The sequence below is a fragment of the Rhinolophus sinicus genome, chromosome 12, assembly GCF_057876585.1.
Source record: "Rhinolophus sinicus isolate RSI-liver-muscle chromosome 12, RSI-T2T, whole genome shotgun sequence".
Classification (NCBI taxonomy): domain Eukaryota; kingdom Metazoa; phylum Chordata; class Mammalia; order Chiroptera; family Rhinolophidae; genus Rhinolophus; species Rhinolophus sinicus.
In genome coordinates this window covers 56,455,040-56,475,134 of record NC_142512.1, presented here as the reverse complement: position 1 = coordinate 56,475,134, position 20,095 = coordinate 56,455,040, and the positions used below count along the sequence as shown (strand labels likewise).

The 20,095-nt window shown below is 56.4% G+C and overlaps 1 protein-coding gene across 1 annotated transcript; it reads right to left on the bottom strand.

The window, feature by feature from the left end:
- Positions 1-12,709: 12,709 nt before the first annotated feature.
- On the bottom strand, positions 12,710-20,071 carry CHMP6 (charged multivesicular body protein 6). Its single transcript, XM_074319892.2, has 8 exons — positions 19,916-20,071; positions 17,300-17,409; positions 17,106-17,193; positions 16,563-16,649; positions 15,693-15,758; positions 15,378-15,458; positions 14,313-14,367; positions 12,710-13,640 (listed from the first exon to the last, which is right to left on the bottom strand). The coding sequence occupies exons 1-8, from the start codon at positions 19,976-19,978 to the stop codon at positions 13,585-13,587; spliced, it is 606 nt and encodes a 201-aa protein (XP_074175993.1). The 5' UTR covers positions 19,979-20,071; the 3' UTR covers positions 12,710-13,584.
- Positions 20,072-20,095: the final 24 nt, after the last annotated feature.

Sequence of the window (20,095 nt, the reverse complement as noted above, 5' to 3'; positions counted from 1 at the left end):
TGCAGCGGCCAGGGCTGCGTGCCCGGCCTGGCCGCCCAGCCTCACTGGGGCTTGGGTGGTCACTTGGCTTTCCCAGGAAAGATGAGGAAAGAAGCACGGGCTTCACACGAAACAGAGTTACTCTTCATTTACCCCTGAAATGTCGTCTTTGTTTTCTTATCTCTGCCTCTTAAATGACTTAAATTGCCTTGAAAGTGATCTGAAAGGTATTTTGGAGCTGAGAGGAGGAAATCTGTTCTTTGGAATCTGAAATTGGAGGACGCTCTGGGAAACAAACCCTGGAGGTGTCCCCGCGGGTCCCTCTGAGGAGGACGCGCAGACCCGAACCTGCCATCACCGGCTCCTGAGGCTGCAGTCAGACTCCAGACGCTGCCTTGCTCCAGCCTCGCAGATGGCTTCCCGGCCCAGAGTGGCTGCTGCTAATTTCAGCTGCTGGAGGCTCCGTGCTCTCTTTTTTAAATTCCATGTTTATTTAAAGCCAGATTTTCAAATGTCGTCTTCAGCCCTGAAATCTGACTTCTTCTTGCTGCAGCTCCTAAGAGCCTACTTGGATCCCCATAATTCCCAAAGGGGGAAGTTGAGGCTGACTCGGGCGGGATCCATGGCTTCCCTTGCCAGCGGGACAAAGAGAAGTGGTGTGAGGGTCTCAGGTCACCCTTGGTGCCAGTTGCTGCACATGAGAAGGGCTGTCTGGGGCTGCCTGCCGTGTTGTCACCCTGTCTCGGTGGGTCCTAAGGCAACAGGGCCTCTCCTGGTCCAGGTGTGTCCCCTGGAGGTGGGTCAGGGCCCAGATAGCAGTTCCCACTGGGTGAGGTGGCACCAGGTGGCCTGTGCTGCGCTGGCTTCTCCCCCGTCTCTGCTCTTCCTGGGACTCAGGTCTCCCCATTTCTTCTCGTGTGTGTGTGGGAACTGAGGAAGTCCTGAGTGCTCTTGTGTCCCGTGTGACACAGCCTGGCTCTGAGCATCTACACCCCCGAGCGGGTGGTGGGCACTCAGAAACGTGAGGTCCCCTTTGAGTAGCACGTAACTACCCTTATCCCCGTCGCAGCTCCCCCCAGAATGTGCTAGAATGTGTTTAGAATGACTGATGAAACTGGACAGGGGGAAGGTGAACCGGGCTGAGGGGCCAGGCTGGGTTCTGCAGGCCCCGAGTGTGCTGGGAGGACACCTGTGGGACGCACCGGCTTTGGCTGAGAGCTCCTGGAGCAAATGGTAGGGAGCCAGAGACGCAGAGGGGCCGGGCCTGTGGAGCTGCCAGGGCCCAGGTCCAGGCTGCAGTGACGCTTAGACCCGCCGTGGGCAGCGAGGGGTGGGGGCGGCTGGGCAAGTCCACCAGGAGGCTGCATGGGGGTCTGATGAGAGACTGGGCTGGGATGTACTGGAGCTCAGGGACCGGGGTGGGTGGGGGTGGGTTCCATTTCTCCTGAGAGCTGGGCGGCTGTGCCAGCAGTCCCGAAAACAACAGTGCTGTCCAGCTTTTGTGTCCAAAGGAGCGTTTGGGAGTATGGCATGTTTTGGAATTGCTACCCTGGCAGGTCTCGTCTGAAAGTAACACGATTTCAAGAAAAATTATTTTAATGTCAAGCTTGAAAATATCATTTGCCCCATCGGGCTCTTTCTTCTCAAAAGTTGGCAGAAACAGACATCTTTGTAGAGGACCGTGGAACAGGTTGGCTGTTGCCTAGCTATCCAGATGAAAAGGAAATTCCGTCCGTCAGGAGAAACAAGTGCCCTGCGCAGACCTGGGGGACATTTCACCCCAGTGCAGCCAGACGCCGCTCCCTGTGATCCTTGCGGACCGTCACCCTGCTGCCAGCAGGACGAGGCTCCGTGGAGGTCTGGCAGCTCGGCCCCTGGAGTCTGTGCTAATTCTCACCCAGATTTGGAGAGTTCTCCTTTGTGCAGCCTCAGGCGTGACTGCAGAGCCCCTGGGGCTGGTGGTTTTGGAGTCTGCTGTAATTTTCCTCCATTCTCTGGCTCGCGGAGTTCCCACTGGGAAAACCCCAGTGGCCTTGATTCTGCATCAGGAAAGTAAAAGCTGAGACTCCTTCAGCCAGGACGACTCACATTGGTGATTCGCCAGCGGCCTCGGATGGGTCAGGTGTGATGGGAGTGGGAACTGTACGACTGGACAGGCCCCGCCGTCAGGTTTCCGTCTGGGTGTCTGCAGCTGACCTCTTCTGAGTTAGGTACAGAGGGCTGAGGATGCAGATGCATTGGGGTTTAAAATAAGCTTTGTCCTGCCAGACAAGTCACCCTGGCATCTTGGCCCTTGGTCTGCAGAGAGGGGAGGGTGCCAGCCTGGGCAGGTGGGCATGGGCTGCACACGGAGCTTTTGCTGCCACCTGGTGGACAGCCTAGAAAGGTGATTTGGACGTGGCAGGCACCGAGGGGCCCTGTAGAGGCCAGAGGAGTGCCAGCGTGGAGTCCAGGCTGCAGGACTGGAGGAGGTGGTAACAGAGGGGGCAGCCCAGGCTCGGCTGGTGTCCCGGTGCTTGTCCCCGGCTCACGCAGTTGGCAGGTGATGGAAGGGCACGGGGCTGTGGGGCAAGGACTCTCCTAAGACAGGCAAGACCCGGGAAAGCCCAGCGAGGGAGAAAAGGTGACACGTGACAGAGGTCTGCCCTCAGCTCCGTGCAGACACTGAGGAACCTGCAGAGGGAGCATCTGAGGAACGTGCCATCTCCCTGGCAACTCTGGCTCTACAAGGAAAACTGTCACTGTGGTGTGTGCTCTCAAAGGGCCCTATGACATCTTTTTTAAAAACTGAGATAAAATTAATATAACATAAAATTAACCTTTTCAAGTATGTAATTCAGTCCACTTTCATGGCATTTGTTGCATTCACAGGGTTGTGCAACCACCACCTCGAGTTCTAAAATGTTTTCATCGCCCCGAAAACAAACCCTGTCCCTGGTAGCAGCCAGGCCTCATTCCGCCCTCCCCAGCCCCTGGCAGCCAGCAGTCTGCTTCCTGTCTCTGTGGATTTACCCGTTTGGGACATTGCACAGAAATGGAATCATACGATATGTGACCTGTGGGTCTGGCTTCTGTCACTTAGTGTAGTGTCTGAGGTTCAGCCACATTGTGGCATTTATCAGGACTCGCTCCATTTATGGTTGAGTGCAGTCTGCTGTGTGGACCGACTGCAGCTTGCTTACCCATTTGTCAGAGACGGACATTGGGTGACCCTGCCCTTGGTGCCTGTGACTGGTGCTGCTAGGAGCATTCACGTACCCGGTTTTGTTTGGACACCTGTTTTCTGTTCCTTTGGATCTATGCCTACCAGGTCAGACAATTAAGTTTGAGAACTCATTGCAACACTGTTGCTAACCTTTTATGATATCAGAGGGAATATTCATTATGAATTTGTACCGACTGGACAAACAGTTAACCAAGTTTGCTATTTGGAAGTGCTGAAAAGGCTGAGTGAAAAAGTTAGACGACCTGAACTTTTCACCAACAATTCATGGCTCTTGCATCACGACAATGCACCAGCTCACACGGCACATCTGTGAGGGAGTTTTTAGCCAGTAAACAACTGTATTGGAACACCCTCCCTACTCACCTGATCTGGCCCCCAGTGACTTCTTTATCTGAAGATAAAGGAAATATTGAAAGGAAGACATTTTGATGACATTCAGGACATCAAGGGCAATACAACAAAAACTCTGATGGCCATTCCAGAAAAAGAGTTCCAAAATTGCTTTGAAGGGTGGACTAGGTGCTGGCATTGCTGCATAGCTTCCCAAGGGGAGCACTTCGAAGGTGACCGTAGTGATATTCAGCAATGAAGTATGCAGCACTTTTTCTAGGATGAGTTCGCAAACTTAATTGTCTGACCTCGTAAGAGTGCAATTGCTGGGTCAGATGGTAATTTCATGTTTAGCTTTTTGAGGAACCACCTGACTGGTTTTCATAGCGACCGTATTATTTACACCCCAGCAAGGCACAAGGATTTACCCACATCCTCACCAACTGTGTGTGTGTGTGTGTGTGTGTGTGTGTGTTTTCACTCTAGCCATCCTTGTGGCTATGAAGTGGTATCTCACTGTGGTTTTTTCAATTCCAGCTGACATACAGAATCACATTAGTTTCCGGTGTACAACACAGCGATTAGACGTTTATATATCGTATGAAATAACCGCCCCGTAAGTCTAGTTCGCATCTAACACAGTTACTACAATGTCATGAACTCTGTTCCCTACGCTGTACTTCACATGCCCATGAGCATTTTTCTAACTGGTAATTTGTACTTCTCAAGCCCTCGCACCCGTGTCACCCCGCCTCACCCGTCCCGTCTGGTGACCATCAGTGTCTGTGCCTGTGAGTTCGCTGCAGCATATTCACAACAGCCAAGGTGTGGAGCAACCCAGGTGCCCATTGATAGACGGCTGGATAAAGAAGTGTGGTACATACGCAACGGACTGCTACTCGGCCATAAAAAGGAAGGAGATCTTGCCTTTTGCAACAACATGGATGAACTTAGAGGGCACTGTGCTGAGTGGAGTAAGTCAGACAGAGACAAATATACCACATATTCTCACTTGTATTGTGGTTTTGATTGCATTTCCCTAATGCCCAAAGGCCCTGAGAGCCTTTCCATGCACTTGGCCTCCTTCTCGGGCATTTCAGCACCTTCTCGTCAGAACTCTATCAGGGATGTGAGCCTGTGAGATGCACTTCGCCTCCCCCCTCTGGGCAAAGGCTTCTCACCAAAACTTGGCTCGCCAGCTAGACGAGGGCTCCCTGACCCAGTCCAGCTACCTCTCCAGCCCAGGCACAGTTCCAGGAGCAGCAAGGACCACACTATATCTACGCACTGAGCAATCCCCGCGTGCCTCTAACACAAAGGGTGCCGTGTGTGAGTTGGGGGGCCCAGAGCTGACCGGACGCTGAGATGTCTGCAGGAAGGCCCTGCAGCCCCTCTCCTGCCTGCTGCTCTCCGTGGACAGATAGGGCAGATGCCCTCGGACAAGGGGGCTAAGTGGAAGTCCTAACCTGCTGCCTGCAGATGCTTTGGGTGGGAGCCCAGATCGTCTGCGGCCCTGGCAGGAAGATGCACTGCCAGATGGTGGGCAGGAGCCAAGGAGCTGGGCTCAGCAGCCTGCCTGAGGTGTGTCACCAGCAACCAGCACACAGGACAGGTGGGGCAGGACATCACTCCGAGGCCCAGAGCTCAGGAGGGCATTCCTAAGGCCACAAGGCTTGGGCGGGGGCAGGGCCTCTTCCCCATGGGGGCTGGGGGTGGAGGGACAGGGCCTCTTCCTCACAACGTGGGGGGGGGGGCACCTGGCCATCACACAGTGGGCCACAGCTGGGATTGCGACCCTGCCCCTGAGGTTCCTGCTGTCACCGCTGCCTCTGCCCGCTGCCCCCACCCCCAGCCCCCAGCTCTCCCTCTCCTCTGGCCAAAGCCCCGTACTGGGGAACCCCCAGCACAGGAAGGGGCTCTGACGCCCAAAGTGTGCCCATTGGCGCCTGACCCTGTCCTGAGTCTGTCTCTGGCCTTGTGCTGTAAAGGGCCAAGATCATACCTGTGGGCAGGTGCACGTTGGATTCGGGCAGACGTTTTAGACTCTGGAAACTCCCAGAGGCCTTTTCTCCCCTCAGTCAGCCCCAGTTCCCCCAGGCTCCTTATCAAAGGGAGCCTGGGCCTGAAGGTCCCCCCACCCCTAGGCTTCCAAAATGAAAAAGCCTAAGAATCGACTCATTTCTCAAAATAAACACTGTCTCTGGCCTCTGGTTTCACTCCATTGTTGTTCGTCTGTATGTATGTTTCATTTTCATCTGGCTGCTTTCATGATTTTTTCCTTTGCCTTTGATTTTTGGCAGTTTAATTACGATGTGTTTCAGCACGGTTTTCTTGGGCTTTATCTTGTTTGGGGATGGCTGAACGTCTTGAATCTTAAATTGATGTCCTTTACCAACTTTGGGGAATTTTCAGTCATTATTTCTTCAAATGTGTCTTCCTGCTCTAATCGCTTTCCCCGCTCCTTCTGGGATCTTAACCACACAAGGTCCCCGAGGCTCTGTGTTTTTTTAAACCCCAGTTTTCTCTTTCTCTGTCTCCAGAAGAGAGAGCGTCTGTTGCCCTATCTTCACGGTCACTGAGTCTCCCTTCAGTCATGTCCTTTCTGCTATTGAGGCTATTGAGTCATTTTTTAGATTCCTGCTATTATCCTCTTCAACATAATGAAATTCCCAGTTTGTTCTTTTATAGCTTCTGCTCCTCAGCCGAGAAGTTCTCTCTTCCCATTTGTTCCATATGTGTTTGACCTTCCCTCGTGTGGCATGGCTACAATAATTCCTTTCAAGTTTTTGTCTGCTAATTCCTTACCTGGATCGTCTTGGAGTTGGTATCTGTTGCTTAGCTTTCCCTTGGAAAATGGTCATATTTTCACGAGTCTTTGTACATCGAGTAATTTGTGATTGTAAATTGGACGCTTCGACTGTTAGCTGTGGAGTCTGGGTGTTGTGCTCCTCTGGAGAACATTGTTCTTCTGTCCTAGCAGCCGTCACCCTGGTCAGTTCAGACCTTCCGTGGCCGATGGCTCCAGTCATAGCTGTTTGCAGAGCCTTTTGTGCTGCTTTGGGTCTGTCCTGTGTGTGTGACTCGGAGGTGAGCCCAAGACTCAGCCCCTTTCTCCATTCTCTCCTCTCGGGGACCCTGCACTCCTGGACCTCACTTCCCCTTCCAGACTTCCTCTTGCCAGGAAGACAGAGTTGTGCCAGTTTTAGCCGTCTGTGCTGCTGTGTGGCTGCAAAGGAGCCCGCCCGGGGCAGGGCCCGAGGGGACCTGCGCCACGTGGGTCATGGCGTCTGACCCACCTGCCTCCACGGCCCGTCTGCTCTGGTTCACTTCACGGATTCCTTGTAGCTGCCTTGTTGTCACTTGAGTGTCTAGTTGTACTGGTGACAGAGATGGGCTGAAGTGGGCTGTACCCTCTTCAACCATAAGGAAGCTGGACCCTCTACATACGGCTTTAAAACACAAGAGAAATAATCTGGAGACAACGCACTTCATCCCAAACAATGGATGTGTAAATGTTTCTACTTTGCTTGAAAATTCATGTTACTTGAGATCCAGAGCTTGCAACGTTGGGACCCTCCCCTGCGGCCACAAGCACCTGAAATCAGTATGTTTTCCCCTTCCCTCCTCTGGACACCAGCACCGAGGGCAGCCACGGTGACATGTGGGCACAGCCCACGGCACACCGCCTTGTCCCCACGAGCCGCTGCGTGGGGCACAGGCTTGTGAGCTGCGCCATGTGGGGCCGGTGAGCAGTCCCCGGCAGCCTGTCTGTGGGAAAGCAGGGATTTCCCCCAGACGCAACCCCTGAAATAAGGAAGTACCACTTCCCTTTGTAGGGTAGTTGTGTCCTCATGACTTCCTTAAATCTCCAGCTAAACTGAGGCTCCATGCTACCGACTGGAACTGACGTGGGGAAACCGGGCTGGGTGTGTTGTGTTACTTATGGAAACACGCTTCCTAAGAAGTGGATGGACTGAGCAAGAACACGAGGTGGACAGGACACGGCTGCACGCAAACAGAGCGTGCTGCCCTCACACACATCGGGAAACACACACCAACTCCCCCGGCAGACACCACCAGGCAGTCAGTGACCCACACGTGGTCCCTCAGGGAGCCGCAGTGGGCCTGTTGGGCCAGCGAACACTTCTGAAAAGCAGACCATCGTTCCCTTCACAGTGTGGGGACGGCTGTCACAGGAGCCGGCCAGCACTCAGCAAGCCGGGACACCGCAGCCAACAGTCGGTCGGTCAGACGGGTCTGGCCCTCCCCGGCACTTCCTGACTCAGTAGGCGGCAGATCTGAGCCTCATCCCAACTTCCACGGTGACTCAGGGCCCACAACGCTCGGCTGTAAGCCAGCTGCGGGCCTGCTGTGTCGGGCCAGAGAGGAAGACATTACTAATTGTTTTAATAGTGTATGAATGGACCGAAGACCACACTGAGGGCTCAGCAGCTGCTTCCCACAATCTGCCTGCTCCCTGCAGGCAAAGGCCCAGACCTTTTTAAATCCATTGTTCTCTTTGAACCTGCACACTGGCCCTTGGATTTGACAGCATTTTATTAGCACAGTGTCTGGCTGGCTTTGTCGGCGGCTGTGGTTTCCGCGGTTTATTCACTCTGTTGCTTTTTTTTCTTTTTTTTTTGGTTAAGCTTTTCTTTTTTAATTGGGAAACAGTGTGTTTCTCCAGGGCCCATCAGCTCCAAGTCGTTGTCCTTCAAGCTAGTTGTGGAGGGCGCAGCTCAGCTCCAAGTCCAGTTGCCGTTTTCAATCTTTAGTTGCAGGGGGCGCAGCCCACCATCCCAAGGTTGAACTGTCAACCTTGTTGTTAAGAGCTCGCGCTCTAACCAACTGAGCCATCCGGCCACCCCATGGCCTCCTTTTTCCTCCTCGAATCATGTCACGAGAGCTGTCTCCTCTGGCTGACGCAAAGCCACCAGTCAGTTCTCCTTGGGAACAAGTTTTCACCTGACAGCAAATCCACCTACCGTCGTCTCATGATTGAATCCACAGAATATGAGGGAGACGGACAGTGCCCTGGATCCCGCTCCGCCCCAAATGACAAGGAGACCAGAGAGGAGGGAGGGAGGGGGGAGGGAAAAAGGGGTGGAGTTTTGCATGACATGCTCTTTGTATGGGCTCTGTTTTTCCTGTTTGTAATATTTTGGGGGTGGGAGTGGAATGCAAACAATGAAAGTGAAGGCACCCCCATGCTCACCACGGTGTTGGGGGTCCTGGCTGGGACAGTTAGGCAAGAAAAGAAATGAAAGGCACCCAGGCTGGAAAGGAAGAAGCAGTTCTCTCTTTCTGCACATGACATGGCCCTGCATATAGAAAATCCTTCGTGTTCCACCCAAAACTAGAACACACACGATCAGCATGGCTGCAGGAGAGAGGATTCACACGCAAAAATCAACTGTATTTCTAAACACTTGCAACAAATAATAAGAAATTGAAATTAAGAAAAAAACGCATTTACAATAGCATCAAAAAGAATAAAATAGTAATAAATTTAAGAAAAGAAGTACAAAACTTATACACTGAAAACGACGGAACTTTGCAGAAGGGAATTAAAGAAGACCTGAATAAATACGTGAAAAGATACCCGTGTTCATGGACCACAAGACTTAATATTGGCAGTGCTCCCCAGAGACCCCCAGATCCTGCACAACCCCCATCCAGATCTCATCCGGCTTCTTTCCAGAAATTAACAAGCTGATCCTAAAATTCATAGAAATTCAAGGAACACGGAATAGCCAAAACAATCTTAAACAACAACAAAGAGGATTCACACCTCCTGATTTTAAAACGTACTACAAAGCCACAATAAGGATACGAGGACAGACGCCTTATAAACAGGGTAGAGTTGGGAGCTGGAAATAAACTCGCACATTTATGGTCAAGTGATGTTCAACAAAGGTGCCAGGGATTCAATGAGGGAAAATAACTGTCTTTTCGACAAAGGTGCCAGGACAACTAAATATCCACATGCAAAAGGATGCAGGTGGAGCCAAAGGTCACACCAGGCAGAACATTTACCTTGAAAGGGATCCAAGACCTAAACATAAGACTTAAAGTTACAAAACTCTTAGAGGAAAACAGAAATAAATCTTTATGGTCTTGGATTAGCTGATAGTTTCTTAGATATGACACCAAAAACGCAAAAAAATAAAAAGTAAATTGGACTTCTTCGAAACTAAAAACATTGGTTCTTCAAAAGACACGATCACAAGACGTGAAATGACAACCCATAGCATGGGAGAGCATTTTCGCAACTCATATCTGATTAGAGTCTGGTATCCAGAATAGATAAAGAGCTCTTACAGCTCAACAATAAAATGACAACTAACCCAATTTCAAAATGGGCAAAGGATCTAAATAGACATTTCTTGAAAGACACAAAATGGCTGATAAGCACACGCAAAGAAGTTCGATGTCATTAGCCACAGGGAAATGCAAAGCAAGGCTATGGTGAATGCCACCTCACTCCTATTAGGGTGGCTGTCATCAAAGGCAGACCACAGCTAGTGCCTGCCAGGACTTGCACTGCTGGGGGGAGGGACCACGGGGCAGCCACTGTGGAAGGGTCTGGCCGTGCCCAAATGGCCACAAGACCCAGTGAGGCCACGCCAGTTTATACCCAAGAGAATGAGAACACGTGTCCACAAAGGAACCCACACCCAGCAGGAGCACTACTCACCATCACAACGTGGAACTGGGTGACAAGGGGGTCAATGAAATGTGACACACACATACAGCAGGGTGTAACTCAGCCACACAAAGGACTGGGTTCTGAAACACGCCACAGCATGGGGGACCTGAGCCATCGCACTGAGAGGCCAGACCCAAAAGATCATTGTGTGATGCCCTTTCTACGAAATGTCCAGAACAGGCAAATCCAGAGACAGGAAGCGGACTAGCGGTTGCAGGGACTAGGGGAGGGGGCAGATAAAGGGTATGGGTTTCCTGCGGGACCATGGGATTGTCCTAGGATTGACTGTGGTGACAGTGGCACACCTGTGACATACTGTGACAACATATACTTTAAATTGGTGCCGGGTACGGTGCATGAATTGTCTCAGTGGCTCTTACAGAAGTGAAGCCATTGCTCTCAGGACACCCAGAGCGCTGACCAAGCAGCGTGCCTGTCCCGGCCCAGCACAGCGTCCCGCTGCCCTCTGCTTATTCTGTGTTCGCTTCGGAACGTCTGCTCAAGTCAGCTTCACCCCCAAGCCAGACAGGAGGACGTCAGTGCTCACGCCCCTGTGACACCTTCCCAGGACTGGCCCGTGCCTGCATCAGGAACAGGTGGGAGAAGACGTGCCTTCCCCCCCCCCCCCCCCCCCCCCCCGCCGACAGTGGTCGGACTCCCCGGGGACAAGATCATGATCCTTGCATCCTGTCCTGGGTGCACCCTCCCCAACCCACCCCCCTTCTCCTTCCCCCGCCGCCTGTACCCCACGTGCATCCAGCGAACCCGTCCTGGCGCCTGGTCCTTTTCCCACCACCCGTCTCCCTGGCTCCCCAGGAAGTCAGTCTTGTCTGGGGTCGGCCCTCCAACAGGCATGGGCACGGCTCACAGGCCCTTTCCTCCTCCCAACTCCCCACCAGGCCCCCATCTCAGCAGGACACCAGCTCTGCAAACAGGTCTCGCACTTAATTCTGACTTGTGATCGGCATGAGTCCTGTGCCCCCAGCAGTTGGTTAGGCTCACAGGGCTGGTGTTTCAGACCAGGGCCCAGTATGCGTGAGTCTCATCCTGGCAAGGACTGACCACCCGCCACACACACACACACACACCACATACACACACATCACACACACCACATACTGCACACACACACACACACACACACCACATACACACACATCACACACACCACATACTGCACACATACACCACACACACACACCACACACACACACACATGCCAGAGCCCGGAGGTCTGCTCAGGGTCATGCTGGGGGGCAGGGCAGAGCCTCCCTAGGTCCCAGGATGAACTTGTAAGAAGGAAAAGGTGACTGACTGGTACGTGAGCTCTGACTTGGACAGCGAGAGGCGGAGGCTCCCCCCACCGCTATCCCGGGTCCGTATCAGGGTGCTCCAAACCCGGGGCAGGAGGGAGCAGGTGTTGCCCAGGGACCAGCAGGCACTCACCCGGAGGGTGGTCTGTGCCCCCACCCCACCGTACAGCCCGAGCTGAGACCACCTGTGCTCCTGGAAGGATAGGCCTCCGAGGACAGCCCCAAGCTCCGGGGGTCTTGGGGAGGAAAGGACAGGGGTCCATCCAGCTGCTGGGGCTCTGGAGCGGCTACAGTCTTGGTCTCCACTGCCCCCCTCCCCCCCTCCCATCCCAGCAGGCCATCTGTCCCATCCACACCCTCCTGGCCTGGAACCCGGGCTGCAGATGGATGGGGTCACAGGGCAGGAAAGGTGAGAAACACCGCTGGGCTACCTCAGGTCTTGGGGACAGATGGTGGCGCTTCACCAAAAACAAGTGGGAGGGGCTGGCAGTGGCAATGCTGGTTTCCTGCAGAATCCAGACCAGCTGCCAGACAGCCCCCTCCTGGCCGAGGCGTGCACTGCACCTGCTGAGGGTCCCTCCACACAAAGCAAGGTCATCCCTGAAAACCATTTCCAGCTCCTGTCCAAGAACCCCAGACCTGGTGCACCCACACGGAGGACTCCCTTGGGTGGGACGCCCCTTCTCTCCCCTCGCCATTGCCTGCTCGCTCCCGGGGGCATCTGGCTTCCTACCTGGATGTCAGGACTCCAGCCCAGCCCCCCTGAGGTACCAAACTGCCCACCCTCCCTCACTGAGGGCTCTGAGGCCCAGCCACCAGCCACAGGAGCCATACAAAACCTCAAGGACAGGCTACCAGTGTCACTTCTAAGGGAGGCAGGGCCAGAGCACCGGCCTGCACCTCACTGTGGGCAGCTGCCCAGAGGGCCCACCGAAGCCCAGGCGTGCTCGGCGTGGGGGACCCGGCCCGCCTTCTGCCCACTGCTGGGCAGAGAGAACCCCCACCTGCTCCTGAGTCCCTCGCCCCTGCTGCCTGCAGTCCTGCTGCCCAGACAGGTGCCCTCAAGTGAGCGCCCTCAGAGGGTCAGGGGACACAGGGGGGGCACCTCTAACCACCCTGGCGCTCCCAGACCCCAGTCCATGAGGCAGCAGGTGTGCGGGAATCAACTTTAATGTGGGCTGCCTGTTTGGGGGGCCGGAGGATCTTTTTGTTCTTGTTGGAGTGAAACCCCAGCCAGGCTCATCCCAGAACAAACCGTGAGCGAGGGAAGTCATTTCCTTGCCCACGGCCTCTGCTCGGCTGTGACAGCTGGGTCTCCGCAGGCTCCCAAGCCTCAGCCCCAGCAAGTCCCAAGGACAAAGAGGTCCCGTCAGCATCTGCGAGAACTCCAGCAGGCCCGCTGGCTGTCCTGTAACATCCCTTCTCAGGAGGACCCACAAGTGAAAAGGGGCGGCCAGGGCTCCTGGAGTCGTCAATCCAGCAGGGACTCGGCCCTCCTGGCCCACCCCCCAAAGGCCGACCAGAGCATGGAGAGGCTTCCCGCCCGACTCCACACGGCACCTGGGCATGTGAGGAAGCCAGGCCCAGGTGTGGCCTCTTAGCTGGAGCCCGGCCAACGACTGGGAGTGGCAGGATGGGTGCGAGGAAGGGTGGGACTTAGGAATGACGCGCCTTCCAACAGAAGATGGCGGCCTGCGGAGCGTCGCGGGGCCCAGGCAGGACGTGTGACCAGCACCAGGCATGTTGGGCCTGCCATGGCCACAGGGGGCCACAGCCTCAGGAGCTGCACTGGGCCAGAGGGTTTGAATGTCACCATTTAATCCAGAAAGAGCAAGGCAGCAGCGCCGGAAAAGGTCCATGGAGTCGTATGGGCAGCGGCCCGTGTGTGCCGCTCGGCTCCATCAGCACTGCGGGTGCCTGGCCCTGCGCCTGCCTCCTGGGAGCCCGGTCACGGCCGGCCACACCCCAACCCTCTGTGGGCCCCCGTCCTTGGGGAGTCCCCACCAGTCCCATGCCAGGAGGCCGAGTTAGGAGGCTGCCACCAGGTCGGCCTGCCTGGGCCTGACCTGGACAGGGGCTTTCTCTGTGGAGGAAACAAAGAGATGTCTGTCATGCAGAGAAGACGCCACAGGCGGAAACTTCCGGAGAAGGACAAGAGGAGGCAAAGAGCCAGGTCCCAGGGCTTTGCGTTCTGGGAAGAGCTGGGACAGCTCCTGGGGATGGCAAGTTACAAACAGACACCAGGCAGGCCAACAAACGGAGCAGGGACGCAGTACAGGTGCTCAGGAAGGGACAGCAGGCGGGGCCAGCCCTCCCCACACCCAAGGAGGGGGACCGGGGTTCCTAGGAACAGTGCAGGCGCGGGAAGAAATGTGGCATTTTAACAGACGAGTCAGGGCCCGGCGGGGCTTTTCTGAAGGCCTCTTAGGTGGTGCCACAGGAACAGTCATCCCAGGGCCAGCACTTTCAGACGACTGGTCCCGGGTGGGACTGGGAGAGCCTGCACAGCTGAACGGGCCGTTTCCCGGCTCCCAACTTTAGGACATGCTGCTCCCAACGGGGTTCGGTTCCTACCAGGTTACCCAAACAGTCGCAAACCTGGCCCGAGCGCAGGGTGAGGCCCTGTGCGCCGCCTGACCCGGGGTTCACCCAGCAGTTCACCCAGTGGCCCAGGGAGTGGGCAGGACGCTGTGGCCAGGACATTTTGCATTGTTCTAAAACTCACTGTTTTCCAAAGGACCGAACAAGGAGGTACCTGGTTTCTTTTCAGGAAGGGGCTCTGAAGGAACCTCTGGGAGCTCGATTTGTTCCTGTAAGAAACAGGGAAAAGGCCGTGAGATACAAGCCATGCGGGCCACCTTTGTTTTCTGGGAGTGGAATGGATCCTGTTTACTCAGCTGCCCTCAGCTGGACTTAAATGCACAAGAACCCTTGCACTCAGGAGCCCCGGATGGCATCCTCCTCGGCTTCCGGCTTCGCCGGGCAAGTAAAGGGTGGCTCCGCAGAGGTCCCTGTTCAGGGTCTGGGCCGTGCAGGACTGCGGGCGCCCAGGCCTGGCATCCCCACAGGCCTCGAGCCACAGCGGTGCCTCTGGGGTCGTCTGTGGTGGTGCTGACTGTCCCAGCCGGTGCTGGGCTGCCTTTCAGGCCCAGGGTAGGAAGTCAGTCAGCAGACGGGCACTCGTGGGCCCCCAGGGTGCTAAGCAGTGGTGTTAAGACCCTGACCTGCTGGTCAGCCTGCGGGTGGGGGGCAGGCAACAGGGGATGGCAGGCTGGGGCCTGTGGATGGGGCACGCCAGTGGCCCAGAGATGGAGGCTCTCCCATTAGGAAGCAAGCCCAGACCTCAGGGTCTGGACACGGCTGCTGACCTGTTAGAGGCTCTAGGGCCTGTGTGTGACAGAGTGACCAGCCACAGTGGGGAAACAAAACCCGCATTCCTGCCCACGGGGAAGGAAGGGGCCGAGGGGCGGGCAGAGTAGGCATTCCACTATCCAGACACGCCTGGTTACTGGTCACTCTAACTGCCTGACAGTCTTGGGTGGACAACCCCGAAACCATTCTTGCCAGGTCAGTTCTCCCTGCTGCCAGCCACAGGGAATATGGAGAATGGGCCTCAGATTGCACAAATGTTCCTTTCAGAAAGAACCAGCTGCAAAAGCAGACTGTACAGTCAGGAGAAACCCGACACAGGTGCTCCCCTGAGGCCAACAGCCATGACGGGCAGGGGCACGGGGACAGGTCCACCAACTAAGAGATTATGCTCAATACCGAGAGGTCCTATAACCTAAGTGATTGTGCTCAGTCCCAGGGGTCCTATTACCTGAGTGATTGCATTCAGCTCCTCCAGGATGGCATCTTCATCCTCTTGAGTGAAGCTTCCTGCCAACAGCTCATCTATTTGCTGCAAGAGGAGTAGCCAAGATGAAGCATGTAGCCAGGCTGGGGTGAGGGAAGGGTAGCCCGTTGTGGAGGAAGGAGACAGCCCTTGGCTCAAGGTCCCCTCACTTGAGAAGAGGTGGCCACGACATGACTTGGGAAGGCGTGACCCTCACGGGTGACCATCGGATGTTCACCAAGCTTGCAAGTGTAATTGCTGGCTGGGGGAAGGTGGGCCCCGGAACAGGGCAACACCTACCCGCTGGTACTCCACGGCCTCCTGGGTCTCGTCCAGTATCCGCTCCACTTCCTCTATGGACATCACCTAAAGAAAACCGAGGAGAAGTTTTTGAGTCTTGTTGTTGCAACAATGGCCATAACCCCAGCAGTAAGGCCACCCGGATGGTCAGCGCACAAGGCCTCACCCCCCGTTCCTGTTTAAATGAAGCCAAGAGGACATGACCCACCTCTGGTCACCTCTGTCCCAGGCTGGGCCTGTCCACAGAGGCTACAGAGCTGCCAGACCAGTCTTTTCAGAGGCCCCAACTGGACTCAGACTCCTGCTGGCCCTTCTCGCCAGACGTGGTACCCAAATCAACTCTGACGTTTTCAGGTAAAAATAATTGAAAAGTATAAAAAATGTTCCTCTGAGTAGGTGACTTGATTTCTTTTGGGTGGCAAGTTCAAAGCAACACCTTTGCTTGACTGGCAGGTATACTCACCACTCTGAAAAGCAGCCTAGTCTGGGCTCTCTGCCCAGTCCCAGCCATTCATCAGGAGAGAGGGGCCTGTGGCACCTGCTGCTGTCTCTGAGACGAGGCTGTGCTTACCTCCTTCAGGAAGCCCTCCTGATTAGCTCACCTGACTACACTCTCCCTCTGGCCACTTTACCATCTGTGGACTCAGTTTACAGTTTGTGCCCATCACCTGTTCTCAGGTCAGTACCCAAGTCTGTCTGTCTTGCTAGACTGTGACCCTCTGCCAGCAGTGCATGGCTTTTCCACCTCCCAGCCGGCACAAACACCACCTAGACGGTGGCCAGGGTGCAGGTGCGACCTCTAGGGCACTGAGTGGGGCAAGTCCCCTTGTTCCACTGCCCCCACCCCTGCCCCAGCCCCCAAGGACCCACCTGGTGCATTTTATTCAGACACTCATTTCCAAACTGCAGCCCTTCGATCACCTTCATCTCGATCTGGGTGAACTCAATACTCTGGACCTGAAGGAGGAAACCAACCAGCCCCGTGTGGTCGGGGCCGCCTCCACCCCTTCTAGACCCATGATGGGAGGCAGGATGGCACCGGCACTGCTGAAGCATTTCCCCTTGGGGCGGTCAGACTGTCCTGCGCCTCCTCCCACCCCCCGCCGGCAGGGAACTCCAAGGCCCACCAATGGCTTACAAACAGCTCTGGTTAGCCAAAGAGCAGAGCAAACTGCTGGGGCCTGACAGGTGCCGGGGCAGCCCACACCTTCAGCCACAGGAGCAGACCCCGGCCCCACCCCGCACCTCCTGGAAATGGCCCAGCCCACCAACCACAATCCTGCAGGAGCCAGCAGGCCCCACCCCTTAGGATGTTAGGTTCCCATCAGATTCTCCTCCACCCCAGGCCAGAGCCGCTCCTTAGCGTCGGGTTCGAAGGGGCCTCCCTGCCGCCCGCATGGCCGCTCAGCCTACCATCGTCTCCAGGCTGGTGATCTGGTTTTCCGTCTTGTCCAGGAGCTGCTCCCGGTATCGCTTCTTCTTGAGCAGCAGCTTGGCCCGTCTGCAGAGAGAACCAACAGTGACCGGCAGCCATGCCAGCCCAGCCCAGCCTCCTGGGCCTATCCCAGCCCTGCGCCGGGCACCACTGCCAGCCCAGGCACACTCACTCCTTCCTGCCATCCCGCAGGAGCTGCCGGGCAATCTCCCGCTCCCGCTCCAGCTGCTGCGTGATCCGTTTCTGGTACTGCTTCAGCTTATCCCGCTGCTGCTTCAGTTGCTGCCGAGAGCGGAGAGCACGTCTCGTGTTAACATGGAGCTGACACCGCTCCTGACCGTTGCCCGCCACGCTGCAGGCACCAATGGGACCCTCACAGCCCCGGCTGCCCTAACCACAGCCACTGGAAGCATGCTGTGAAACCGCTCTTGGGGGGTCAGCTTGCCTCCCAGAGGACTGGGGCAGTGTCCAGAGACAGTCCTGGCTGTCACAACTGGGGGTGCCATGGTGCCTGGGGGTGGGGCCCAGAGGTGCTGCTCTGCACCGCCGCCAGCCAGCCCCCGTGTCCACAGCGCCTGCTCTCAAAGCCAACACCACACGGCATCGAGTGCCGTCTGTGAGGAGGGTGGGTGCTCTGAGGTCAGGTCAGGGGGCGCTGCTAGTGCCTCCAAGAGTCGGTCACCCGAGCACCACGCTCCTTCCCTGGTTGCAAGGGTTCGGGGCCTTCCTCTGGCTTCGTTCCTCTGCGGGTATTGTGTTTAGCATCCCTGCTCTTGTCACTTAGCACCATGTCTGAGTGGACAACAGACAGTGCTTTCAGGTGACATGTGGCGTGACCCCTCTGAGCGCCTTGGGACCCTGCGGACTGTCCCAGAAAGAATGCACGGTCATTTACACTCTTGAATTGATCCTTCCCTCTTTTAGGCCACTTATGTTCCTTTCTGATGCCATTGCTGTGAAGAGCACCTGCAGGCGTCCAGCCCTGTCACTCGCAGGCCTGTGTCTTCAGGGTGGGTCACCCTGAGTTCATCAGTCAGGGGGATGTGCCTTTTTGACTCAACACGGTGAGAAATGATCCCCTGGTGTAGACGCCCTGAGCTGTCTGAAGGGGTCTGATTCACAGGTCTGCCCACAAGGCCGGTGGTCAGACTCGGTGAGGGCTGCAGGTCGTCTCCTTGCCACAATGAAAGGTGCCCACTATCCCTACCCTGCAGCCCAAAGACCCCCTCTGCCAGCCTACATGCAGGGTCTTCCCAGCTCTGGCTGCTTTTCCTCCCGGGCCCCTGGGCGCCCACCCCTGTTCCCAGGCCATTCTCCATGCTGGCTGTGTGGCCAAAGGGAGGCAGGCATGGCCAGGCTGCCCCTCTGTAAAACAAAAGGTCTTGCACAGGGTCCCAGGACAGTGCTGCTGGGCCTGGAAGTTTCTCAGCTCAGCCTTTCATCCTGGGAAAACATCAGGCAGTAACTTATTGTATTGTATGCAAACCCCGTGGTTCTGACCCCGACTCTGGACCAAGGAGAGAGGTCTTGGGGAACCCAAAGATGGGTCCTCGGGGAGAGGAGAGAACCGCCTTGGGGGCTTCCTGCTGTGCCAGAGGTAAAGGGCGCCGGGCAGCAGGTCCTCGGTCCTCACTGTCCCGCAGGACAGCTGGCCCGACCAGCGCCTCGAGGGCTCCGCGCCCCTCTTCCCGTTAAGTTCCCAAACGCTGTGGATTTTCTCCAGTGACAAACACTCCTGTGGCTGCTGCTTCATCTGGGGGATTTCAGTTAAAACCTTTGTGACTTACGGTTTCAGAAGCCAAGGTGAAAAACCATCTGTCATTTGAATTCACTTCTTAGTACAAAGATAACAGTTTTGTTGCAAATAATTTAGAAAAGAGAAGCAAGAGTGAAGATAAACTCTGCTCACATTTTGGGCTAGCTCCTACGCGACACATTTTTTTCCCTCACAAAAACGGATGATTCTCAACTCACCACTTCAGTTCCTACAGCCTATGACTCTCTCCACAGAAACTAACTTTGACGTCCCAGCGCCCCGCGAAAGGCACTTGAATCTACAGTAGGAACATCGCAGTCACGGAAAACGTGCAGGGTCGGGTCTTGCCCGGAAACAGCCGTCGCGGCGCCGGCAGACGTCTCCCCAGAGCCGCGCTCGCCAGCAGCAGGGCGCCTTGGGGACCGGGGGACTCCGCAGATGACAGCGAGGACGCAAGCGGATGCTGAGCCGTCTTGAATGCTAATCACACTCCACGGTCGTTCGTGGGTTACTCTCGTTTGCTTTAAGTCCCCAGTTCTGGGAGCAGAGAAAAGGCCTCGCTGCTCGGCCAGCGCAGCCCACGGCCTCCCACGGGAGTCAGCAACACGCGTGGGTGCGGACTCGGGCCTCGTACCCGGCGACAGAGCGGGTGGCGCGAGTGCGCGGGGCAGCCCGGGCCCAGAACTTGCTCCCGTGGGGCCAGAGTTTAGGAAACGCTCCCGCGCGCGGACTCGTGGGCGGACAAAGCGTGACCACACAAGGGGACGCCTCCCACCCGCTCCCGAAACCTGAGTTCGTTTCCTGAGACTCGACCAGACCCGCGGGCCGGGCCGCAGACGGAAGTGTCACCAGGTCCGGACCCGACCCCGAGGAGAGACCGCTCCTCGACCCTCGCGCGCAAGGCTGCGACCCCCGCGTGGGGGACCCCGCCCGAGCGGCAGGCCCTCCTCGGACCGCGCAGCGCAGGGCGCAGGGCAGCCCGCGGCCCCGCCCGCCCCCGGGCCGCGCCCCACGCCCGCGGCCGCCGCTCACCAGGATGGCCCTGTCCTGCTCGGTGACGCGGCTCTGCTTCTTGCGGCCGAACAGGTTGCCCATGGCGCTGCGCCCGCCCCCCGCCCGCCGCCGGCCGAGCCCCGTTCCCACGTCCGCGCGGCCGCCGTAGCCGGGACCCGCCCCCTACGGCGGCCGCGCGGGGCCAAGGGCCGCAGAGCG

Excerpts from the sequence above, each read along its gene's own strand:
- CHMP6 (XM_074319892.2), bottom strand. The coding sequence starts at position 19,978 with ATGGGCAACCTGTTCGGCCGCAAGAAGCAGAGCCGCGTCACCGAGCAG. Across the intron at positions 17,410-19,915 it reads AGCAGGACAGGGCCATCCTG|CAACTGAAGCAGCAGCGGGA; the intron begins GTGAGCGGCGGC and ends CGCTCTCGGCAG. Across the intron at positions 17,194-17,299 it reads CTGCGGGATGGCAGGAAGGA|ACGGGCCAAGCTGCTGCTCA; the intron begins GTGAGTGTGCCT and ends TTCTCTCTGCAG.